This window comes from Octodon degus, unplaced genomic scaffold (genome assembly GCF_000260255.1).
Source record: "Octodon degus isolate 3935 unplaced genomic scaffold, OctDeg1.0 scaffold00322, whole genome shotgun sequence".
Classification (NCBI taxonomy): domain Eukaryota; kingdom Metazoa; phylum Chordata; class Mammalia; order Rodentia; family Octodontidae; genus Octodon; species Octodon degus.
This window is the reverse complement of record NW_004524898.1, coordinates 184240-195666: the sequence shown is the minus strand read 5'-3', so window position 1 is coordinate 195666 and position 11427 is coordinate 184240. Positions and strand designations below refer to the sequence as shown.

Below are 11427 nucleotides of genomic sequence, written 5' to 3'. Positions count from 1 at the left end.
GAAAGAGGGTGTTGGACAGAGAGGAAAAGATCTTCAGTACCAGCAGCTCCATGCCACTTTGGGCTAGGCTCCGTCTGACGAGCTTCTCACTGAGTCCTGGCCTCCTCAGGCTCTGATCATCACTAGTCCTCTCCCAGATTACTGCCCCTGAGTAGGATCTATGTGGATCCATTCCAAGAATATCTAGTAGCAGGAGGATTTCTTCAGGTCTGAGTGTGACCGGATCCCTCTCCCATCCTTGTAGAACCCTCACTCTGCTTATATAGCAGTCTCAGAGCAGTACTACTCCAGCTGATAACTAGCCAGGGATAAGTTACTCCACTTGGAATTCAACTGGTGATTGTTTTTATTTTCCCTCCTGTGAGATACACACAATAATTGGTAATGCCATTTGCCCACAAAATCTGCTAAAGCAGCACGGATCAAAGAGTCCTCACAGGTATAAACTGGTGGAAACACACTGAAAATGTCCTTATTTTATGAACTTCAATCTCATTTGATGAGATGAGTAATGCTGAGAAGTTGCTATGCAAATATACATTTTAATCCAAATGATTTAAGACTATTAACATTCAATGGAGAGAATGGAAAAGAGACTAAGAGGGAAAGAAGAGGAGGTGCTGATAAGGAGAAACTGGCAAGTGCAGGAAGAATACGGTGTGCACAATGCGTGGTACGTGCTGCTCTATGAAACATATCACCATTTTTCAAATGAAAGCCCTTGAAGGGTCTCACATGCAAACAGTAATGCGATCATATCCCTCTGCCTGACCTGGGGTCCAGATCTTCTTGAGAATTTTTGCATCTATATTCATTGGACAGATTAGAGTGTAGTTCTGATCTTTTCATTGGATATTTGTTTGGTTCGGCCTGATGATAATTCTATCTTTCCCATTCATTTTTCATAAAGAGGTTGATAGCCATGGATAGAGCTCAGCCACCTGGCAAATACAGGTTCTGGAATTCATTTCCCAGTACCAAAAATAGTTTTAGGACTGTTGGTATTAGTTTTTTCCTGAAGTTCTTGTAGACTCGAGCTGTGAATCACATCCTATTTTCTTAATTGGTAAACTTATTTTTAGTCACGTTTCAGTTTTATTTCCTGTTACTAAATTATTTATTATTTCTAACTCAGTCCACATTTGGTAATTTTTAATTGTCTAGAAATGCTTTTGAATTTTTCAAATTTCATGGCAAATAGATTTGGGAAGTAAATGCTAATAGTTTTCTGAACTTTGATGTTCTTGTGATTTCACCTTTCTCATTTTGAATTGAATTTTTAATTTTTTTTAGTTCACCTGGATTTTTCATTTGTTCAAAAACCATCTAGCTCTTTGATTCATTGACTGTCTGTATGTTTTTCAGTCTTCAATTACTATAACAGAAAGTTTTGTGAATACTTTGAATGTGGAAAATGTGAGCCTGTAGTTTTCTATCTGGATTTTTGAGGAGTTGCTTCCCAAATCCTATGCAGAGCATTGGGCCCAATGGAGACTATTTTATGAAATACCGAACAATGAAGTCTGGCATGCAATTAATTTGCATCATTCCACATGCAATTATCCCAGTAACTTGTGGACATTGGCTTGGAATTTACTCTGCTTAGGAGAACGGAGTCCACGGGGTCTCAATATCTATAAACTTCGGTAATTTGTTGGTGCCTGAGGGTGGAGGTCATTATCTGCAAACTTACTTTCCAGCTTGTGTTTTTCACCTGGAACCTGTTGTCAGATGCAGAGCCCCTGGGACAGCAATGGTGAAATATTCCACCAGGTGCAGGGAAGAGGCTTGACTGAAGAAAGTTAAGAAAATTGGAGGCTCAACCTGAGCCCTTGACAACAATAATTCATAAACACACACACACACACACACACACACACACACACACACACACAATTTCACATACTCATATGCTATATATGTTCAGACTGAGGCTTTGGAGTCATTTCTGGAATGTTCATGTTGACTGTCATCTTGCTTGTTCTGCATGCCCCCCTCAGGCTGAGTAACTTGGCCGATGAAGACTGCTTTCTCAGAATGAACAGCACTGTGCGCGAGGAAGGAGACATGGTGATTGCAGGGATTTTCTCTCTTTTAACTTATGTCTATTTGTCTGAGAGCAGTGACATTAAGCCCAGCAAGGAACCCATGCTCTTAGAGTAAGTTGTCTTTTTAAAATTTTTCTATGTGCTTCATTAGCAGGATGGATACTGCCACACCTACTCACAGAACTCACTTTTAATACGTTGGACTTTTCTTGTTCTTTTTACCTTTTGGAATTAGGAAAGATAGTAGAACTTTGTGACAGCACTTTCAAGCTGATTTTCAGGGTTCAAGCTGAGGCAGAACACTGCACCTCAATGCTCTTTCTTAGCTGTCACTGCTTGAAACTAGAAGGTGTCCATTAGCATTACAGGTCAAGTTATTGAGTAGACTCCAGATCTGACAGACTGCTGTAAAATATCTCTTTCAAAGAAGTCAATGTTTGCTTGTGCTTTTCTTTTGCATATACAAAATTTGTAACATCTCTATAGGTGGATATTATTACTTATATCTCATCTGCCAGAACATGCATCTTACTGCAGATATTCAATTACATTTTGAATTAATCTATAAATCTGTATCATGCCAAACATTCTCAGGCATGAAGGTATAATCAAAACCTCTGAGATTTTTTTCCTATCAAATATTGTTTTTCATTCAAATGCGCATATCTTGCTTCAGGTATTTTACCAGTGGTAGTGAAGGCAACAGCAGAACACATAACACTTAGAGAATTCTTAAGTATAACTTGTACTTCTATGATAAAATTCGCTATAATTCACATTAATGTTTTCTCCTTGCTTTTATTAAACTTTAGAACCACAAGTCTTGCAGATAGTATCTGGACCCTGGGAGAAGGACTATCATAGTTAGGAACAGGAACATCTTTGACATCTATATTTATCTCCTATTCCCTGTCATGTCTAGATATATGCTCATATTATGAATTCAGGTTATATTTTCTGTGTTTTTAAAGGTTTTGAGAGACTCTTGACCTCAAGTGATCTGCTGTCTCAGCCTCCTCTGTAGGTGGGATTACAGACTGTAGTCATATAACATGTGTTTCTTTTTTCCTTATGTTCTAAAGGTTAGCAAGTCTGTGTTTATGGGTTTAACATAAAGTATTTATTTTATAGCTGCTGATGACTATCATTTTTTAGCAATTGAGGTGCTGCAGGGAACTTTTGGTGATGAATCAAGTAAGTCTGGTCTTTGTCTTCTGAAACTAGTTAGAGAAACAAAAATATTCATGGCCCTTGTTGAATAGGATCTAAGTTATTTATCTAATCATGACAACATTTATTATAGGAAGCCCTACAATGCTATATTTCAGAGGGTTGTAAGTTGAAGAGACTCTGAGGACCACATAGGCTCCTGGAATCAATACCCAGAGAGCAGGGCTAAGGGCACAGAATGGCATTGCAGCACCAGTGGATAGGTTCATAGGCCACAGAGTGAGAGGATGAGAACTTCAACACATGTCTGCAGGTTCTTTACCAATTGCCATAGATCAGTGAGATCCAGAGGTGGATTTATTAGGCATAAGTAATTAAGCACATGCCCAACATAAACCTGTTCTGTCTCAAAGTGTGAGGAGTGCTGTCCTCTGGGCTCTGGAGTATTTATGGGTTCCTGCAGGATACCCTGGAGGAGTTCTCTGAGACTTGACTCTCAGTGAGTTTGGATGAAATCATTATGTCTAGGTGCACACAGCCTGGTCTTCTAATGACTTTCCAAAATGGTGTTTATACAGACATTAGAAGTCAATGAAAAAGGGGGGCTGGGGAGGTAGCTTGGTGGGAAACGCATTTGGCTGGCAAGCGCAAGGTCCTGAGTTCAATCCCCAGTTCTGCCAAATAAATAAATAAATAAATAAATAAATAAATACATAAATAAATAAATAAATCAATGAAAAGCCCTCCAAAATTTAAAGGAATTTGCATTGATTCCTCCAGAAGCAAAAAGGATGCATGTTTGAAAGGAATCATAAGCAGAGGAATGTCACCTGCGTCCAAAACAAAACTGTATATGTACAATTTGTATATATTCACTGAGCACAACCCTTCCCCTCTACTTTCCATCTATACCCCTGGGAAGAACTTAAGAGCACCTCTAAAACATTTCTCTGAGAAACTGGCTCTGTAGCTCATTCAGGCACAGTCAGAAATTTTCTTCTCTGATTTTTCAGGCAATTTCCAAAGTGAACCAAGTCAGCAATCCTCTGTGTCAGTCACTCTGAGAGTAACTTATCAGAGACAAGTAAATAGATAAAGCCCACAGCTGCATATAGATTCTGGATTGGGGATGTAACTCTGCTGTGGATCATTTAGCAAACGAGTTTCTGAACTGAAGCTGCAGCAATGCAAGGGAAAACGAGATAGCAAGACTGCATGTTCTCCACACTAGTGAAAGGAGCATTAACAGGAGCTGAGCATCAACTAGGCTGTCAACAAAGCCTAAACACAGACATAAAATGAAAATAGCACAAGGAGAATCTCAGCAGTATTCTAGATGTAATCATATGCCAGGTAAAAGTACACAAATTTGTCACTGCTTGGTGTACTGTTTCAATACTGCAAAAGTACAGGGTAGCAGTTCCAGCACCAAGAACTGCTGCATCAGCAGACAACTTCTGCACAGACTGCAGAGAGGGGTTTTAGGGTGATTAAGTGTATGCTATTGATTAGGTGCTTTAGTTTTATTATGCTGATATTTTGCACTTTATTCTTACTACGTCGTATTGATTCTCAGAAGGAGTGCACAGCTAGATTCTTTGCACTGAGTAAATTCAAATGTTATTGCTGTTCTGACTGGAGGTGAAGATCAGGCAGTGAGGTGTGCTGTGTGGAGCAGCTTTAAATACAGTTCAATCTTTGCTTGTCTGTCTGCCCTCACCTTCTGCTGTGCAGACCACTTCTGAAGGGATACAAAAAATTATAAAGACCTCAGATCCCTATGTTCAGAACAGGGGCTATTTGAAGCATGGAATACTATAGATGTTATATTTTGTAATGAAAGTATTCTATATTTATCATAAGAATTAATGACATGAGGAAATTTTATAATGTTATGTGTCTCAAATTCCAAGAGCCATCAATGCTGGAAATGCTTCCACCAGCTCCCAAATATCCTCCACTTCCAGCATTCCTCCTCCTTGCAGAATCTGAGTTGATCTAAGTTTCCTGGGTCTTGATGATGGTAGATGAAAAATTATGATAGGACAGAGACTGACTTAAGTTCAATGCCATCTCATAGCCTTCCCAAAGTTTTAATTTCTTTCTTTTTCTTTCAACCCATCATACAGAGTACACAGGAATTAGTACTTCTCTGTGTTGGTAATTCCAAATTTATGAAAACATTGCTGATGTAATATGAAGCATTTAAGAATATTTTAGCATATGTGATTTCTTTATTTATTACCTCTAAAACTTTTTGAAAAGCCACTTTCAATATAACTTTTATTTCTATTGTATGAGATAGAAACATTTCTTCATGGTTGTGGAGGTTGATAAGGGAGTTTAAGAGTCTATGTGATTTTACTTTTAAGAAATTGAACTTTTATGTCTTTACAAGACTCAGCTCTTCCAAAACCAGTTCAAATTTCTCAGGTGTTTATCAACAAAGTACTGCCTGTAATTGCTTATTCTCTACGTAAATTTAGCACACAAAGGGTGACTTTTACATTTACTATACACTTCTAACAGTTAGTTGTCAAGAAGGTTACATACTTTCCTGTTCATGAGTGGCACACTTATCAATGTATCTTACAAAAGAATGAAACTTCTCTTTCTGGTCACTTGTGAGGATACTGCTATAATTCATGAGAAGTCTGTCTTTATGATATCCAAAAATCAATTCTTCATGCAATGACAGTCAGTGGTAGATCTTGGAATGCAAATTTGGGGAAATGAAAAACTCATTTTTTCCTATAAGTTTCATAGCTGATTTGAAAACCATGATGGTTTGAGTTTTATAACTTCTGTGCTTTGTACGCAGGCTTTTGCCCAACATCTACCAGAATGTTCTAACCTTTATTTTTGCCATTGAAGAGATCAATAGAAATCCTCACCTTTTATCCAACATATCTCTGGGATATGAATTCCATACTTTCATGCCCAATCATTGGAGGATGCTGGAGAGCTCCCTCATCTTGCTCACAGGACAGGACGATCTCCCCAATTACACCTGTGTGAGGGAGAGCAAGCCCATAGCTGTACTAACAGGAACATCATGGGCTATGGCTGTTCATGTAGGGACACTGCTGGGACTCTACAAATTTCCACAGGTGAGGTGGGTGGGATGGGAAGAGATGAAACCACAACATCTTAGTGGAATTTTCTGGTGCCTGAAAAGGGTGAAGGGATATGACTGGATCCATGAACTTGGGAAAGGGAATACTTTCATGTGAAAATCCCTGGGGGCAGTGGATGACTTATGCATTCCTCCTGTACAGCATAGAATAAGACGTAACAAAGTAAACCTTTCTTGAAATGTTAGTGTGCTTGGTTATTTTCCATTACTCACTTAGTGATTAAGATTATTATAAAAGGTGAATGCATGCATATTTGCTCGTACTTATAGTTTTCCTTTATATCCTTTGAGTCTAAGACTGCTTTTCTTTCAAATCTCTTTTTATAAAGACTCAATTTTTTTTCCTCTTAGCTTACCTTTGGTGGCTTTGACCCTACGCTGAGTGAAAATCCACAGTTCTCCTCTCTCTATCAGATGGCCCCAAAGGACACATCTTTGGTTCTTGGCATGGTTTCCTTGATGCTTTACTTCAGGTGGACTTGGGTAGGGCTGGTTATCACAGAAGGACAGAAAGGTAATCTGTTTCTATCAGATGTGAAAGCTGAAATGAACAGGAATGAGATCTGCGTGGCCTTTGTGCAAATGATCTCCAACGTTATCCTGTCAGTATTTTCTCACGCACAGCAACGTGACTTCCTGCACAAGGAGGGGTCACCAGTAAGTGTGGTGATCATTTACTATGACACCGAGAGTACCAATGACATCAACTTCCATATTGGGCAATATGTAATGACACACACTGTCTGGGTCACAAACTCACAGTGGCATGCCGACATGGCTGGGAGGAATTTTCTACTTGAACCATTCCGTGGCACTCTCATTTTTTCACGGCATCATGAGGAGGTTTGTGGTTTCCAGAATTTTATTCAGGCAGTTAACCCTTCCACATATCCAGATGACAATTTCCTCACTCTGTTTTGGTACGAGCATTTTCAGTGCTCGGTCTCTGATTTTGAGTGTACTTTGGAGAACTGCATACCTAATGCCTCTCTGGCCTGGCTGCCTGTGAACCGTTTTGACAGGACCATGAGTGATGATAGTTACCACACATACAATGCTGTGTATGCTGTGGCCCACGCCCTCCATGAGATGCTTCTTCAGCGAGGCCAAACACATCCAACGGGAAATGGAGAAGGAACAGTGTTTTCTGCTAGGCAGGTAAAGTTTCTTTCTGTTGTTCTCTATGTAATATATCTTAAGGGGTTCAATAAGTACTCAAAGTAAATACTTAGAATGTTTTCTCTAAAAATGCCGAAGAAATTGTGTTGGCATTTTATTGTCAAGGAGCTCAAACTAACCAAGGTAGAATGCCTCATTGAAATAAGATCCATTGTGCCAGGGAGATAGCTCAGCAGAATAAGCATCTGACTACAGAACAGAAGGTATGTAGTTCGATCTTCAGTATCAAATCCAAAAATAAGTCCATGCATAGTTAATCCAATGGTACAAGCACTGTCTTCTTCAATGAACTAGTAGAAATTAGTACTACACATATCCCAATTACATGTAAACATACATGATACACATATATGCTGTATATCTTTATCATACATACATATATGTGAGATGTTTTTGTTTCTCTTTGCCTTCCTTCCTTTATCCTTTCACATATTCAAGTTGTTCATGCCTATACTTTTTAATCGGAGCAATTACTTTGAAGGAAATAAGATACTAACAATTGCAATGTAATAACAATTGTTAATGTTCTAGTATTCTGTTTTGTAGTTCTACATTATTTTATTGTTTTTCACTGTTTAAAGTAAAAAATATTTCAATAGCCCATAATAGTAGTGGGATATCAGCGGAACTGGAGATGTCCAAAGTTGTTGACTTGAGCCTTTTAGAGCTCAGCATATTATAATATGGCTTTACTTTTTATACTTCATTATTAGGTTTTTCTCCTGGATAGTTAAGCCCAAGATAAAGCAAGGCCTATATGAGAAAAAAATGGAACTTTTGTATTGGACAAGCTCAGTCAAATCCCCTCAGGGTATACCCTGAAACCATGTACAGCAGTTTGTAGATCTTTTGTCAGTGTCAGCCATCTGGATGAGTCAAGGCCATTGCTTGAATTCATGCACCAAAAATATGTGAATGGCAATGGAACATCCATCTCTGACAAAACAAAAAAGGGGGATATAAATGAAGGAGCATTTTGTAGAGAAAAATATATATGTGTGTGTATATAAAAATAATTAGGATAGATATACAGCTACTTTCTCTTCGTTCAGTGAAAAGAAATGTCTGTACTAATAGTGTTAGACAATACATCGTGTCTGCATCTTGTCCTCTGAATAGCTACTATGAAGACAACAATATGCAATGTATTATTAGAGCTGTCCTGATGACTTGTTTTGAAACAGTCTCATTGCCATTTCTTTCTCATCAAACTTAATAAAAAATGTAAAAAAATACAATGGAAGATCCATTGGTAATGTGATAATGAGTCCGCATTCAAGATCAATAATTTCTTTTCCAAAGGATCTTAGCATCCTATTCATATAATATTTTTTTTCCTTTTTTATCATAAATTTCTTTTATTTATTTTTTAAATTTTTTTCCATAATTTTATTGATGGCAGATAGCAATGAGACAGTTTCAAATCAAATCAGTAGGACAGTTTCAACAAACAAAACACGGCATATATTATTCTTCGTGGTTAATTGATGTACAGGATGTGGACTTGAGATCCTATTTACAAACACCATTAGAACAAATCATTATATTCATTAAGAGAATGTAACTATATATCTATCCCAACCACTTTGAATACACAGATATAAAATGGACATTCATCTGTATACCCCTATTTTTTGAAGTTCCGTTATTTGAAGATTATAGGTGTGTAAACTCAGCAAAATATTCTGAAAGAGTCCAGTAGCCCATAATATCATTGGGTCTTCTGTTTAACTGGCAATGTCAGAAATTATTGACCTGAGTCCCCCACAGCTCAACATAACAGAATGACTTTACTTCCTATATTTAGACTTCATACTATTCTACTGGATGGTTAAGACCAAGGTAAAGCAGGATCTATGCAACAAGAATTATAGCTTTTGGGACTGATAAGGACAGTGAAATCCCCTCTGCATTTACCCTGAGATCCTGTAACTCAGATTGTAGAAACTTTGTCAGTGTCAGCCATGTGGATGAGTCACGGCCATTGCTTGGTTGATGTCCTCTCTGTGAAAGCCTGAGAGAGTGTTTTCTCTCCAGTGACTCCCTTTTGGCACACTCTACATAATCGATCACTTTCCTCTTTGACCCATAATCTCCTTGATCAGAAAATTGGGACACCACCGAGATACATGACATTACAGTACAAGTTCTCATATGTCCTGAGTCTTAATTGACCTTAGAAGGTTAGGGCCAAAACGATGGCTTTCCTTGCGGCCCTCATTTTTCTCTAATTTTGGTCTGCAAACTTAGGTTGTTAACCATCCAGAAGACAATTGATATTGATATTGATATTGTTATTATCAAACGACTTAGGCTATTGAGCTTAAACTCACTATCTCTCTGCATTTCAAACTTCATAGGCATAATAAGGTAGAGGTATTTTTCATCAAGTATTGATATGTGGAACTGTAAGTCCCTACATAATACGATAAAAAAATTAAAAATTAGATTATATTTTAAAAATAGGATAAAGAATTATATACTTTTCATGTTTGCACATAAGTCCAAAAATCTCACCATATACAGCCTGGAAGCAGGACAGTCCCACAATATTCTTTTTCCTATCTCCCGCTTTCATTCACCAAACCCTTCTTCTTGAACATCAACCTACCCGAGAGACATAGTAGCACCAACTGGCATGTCATGACAAGCAGCCCATATTCAGAACACCAGAAAGACAAGCACTCCAAACATGAAACTACTATTACAAATTACCATCTGCAGTGCAGTAGTTAGTTCACAGGTATCAGTATATATAGTTAGTCAGGGTGAGAATCTTTCCCCTTAACTTCTAGATTAAAAAAATCTTCTAAATATTCTCAGAAGCATTACCTTGCTCATCTTTTACATATAAGTGTACTGCTTGACATTGTCATGTTTCCTAGCTCTTCTCCTTTCCCTCTCTTGATTAGTTAGTCCTTGAGATCCTGCTTTCCTTTTACTTGTATTATATCTCTCTAATTGTATGTCTTCTTTTGAGAGTTTATACTAGGGAGACTATATGATATTTACCCATGTGAGTCTGGTTTACTTCACTTATGAGTATATTTTCAAGTGGCATCCACTTCAATATACAGGCTTCGAGTTTATCATTCTTAATAGCTGAATAATGCTCCATTGTGTAAAAATACCACATCTTTTTCAACCATTCCTCAGGTGATGGGAATCTTGGGTGTTTCTAAGATTTAGCTATCACAAATTGTGCTGCTATAAACATAGACACACATATATCCCTATGATATGATGTTTTCGGATCCTCTGGGAAAATTCCCAGTAAAGGAATAGCTGGTTTAAAGGGGATTTCCAGACCAACTTTTCTAAGGAGTCTCCATACTTATTTCCATAAGGGTTGCACCAGTTTACATTCCTACCAGCAGTGGAAAAGGGTTCATTTTTCGCCACAGCTTCTCCAACATTGGTTGTTGGGTGATTTCTTTATGATAGCCATTCTTTCTGGGGTGAGATGATATCTCAATGTGGTTTTAATTTGCATTTCACAATTGGCTTGTGATGTGGAGCAGTTTTTCATATATTTATTCGCTTCTTTAATTTCTTCCTCTGAGAAGTGTGTGTTCACCTCGGATGCCCATTTCTGGATTGGGTCTTTAAATTTTGCGGCCCTAGTGTTTTTCAGTTCTTTATAGAGTCCAGACAGCAGACCTTTGTCTGAGTACTTATTTGTAATGACTTTTTTCAAATTTGTGGGTTGCCTTTTTACTTTGTTGGTAATTTCTTTTGACGTGAAAAAACGTCTCAGTAAGAGCAGGTCCCAGTTTTTAATTCTTTCAACTGTTACCCGTGCGAATTGATTTCTGTCCATGAACTCTTTGCCTACCCCTATGTCTTCAAGAGTTCCTCCTACTTTCTCTTCCAGGAGATTTAGTGTCTCTGTTT

The 11427-nt window shown here is 37.9% G+C and overlaps 1 protein-coding gene across 1 annotated transcript in view; it reads left to right on the top strand.

The window, feature by feature from the left end:
* Positions 1-584: 584 nt before the first annotated feature.
* Positions 585-11427, top strand: part of LOC101587964 (vomeronasal type-2 receptor 116-like) — a 79745-nt gene continuing 68902 nt past the window's right edge. The window contains exons 1-4 of the mRNA XM_023708035.1: positions 585-673; positions 2001-2159; positions 6040-6328; positions 6706-7512. Coding sequence (XP_023563803.1) covers positions 585-673; positions 2001-2159; positions 6040-6328; positions 6706-7512 — 1344 coding nt within the window. The remainder of the gene's footprint in view (positions 674-2000; positions 2160-6039; positions 6329-6705; positions 7513-11427) is intronic.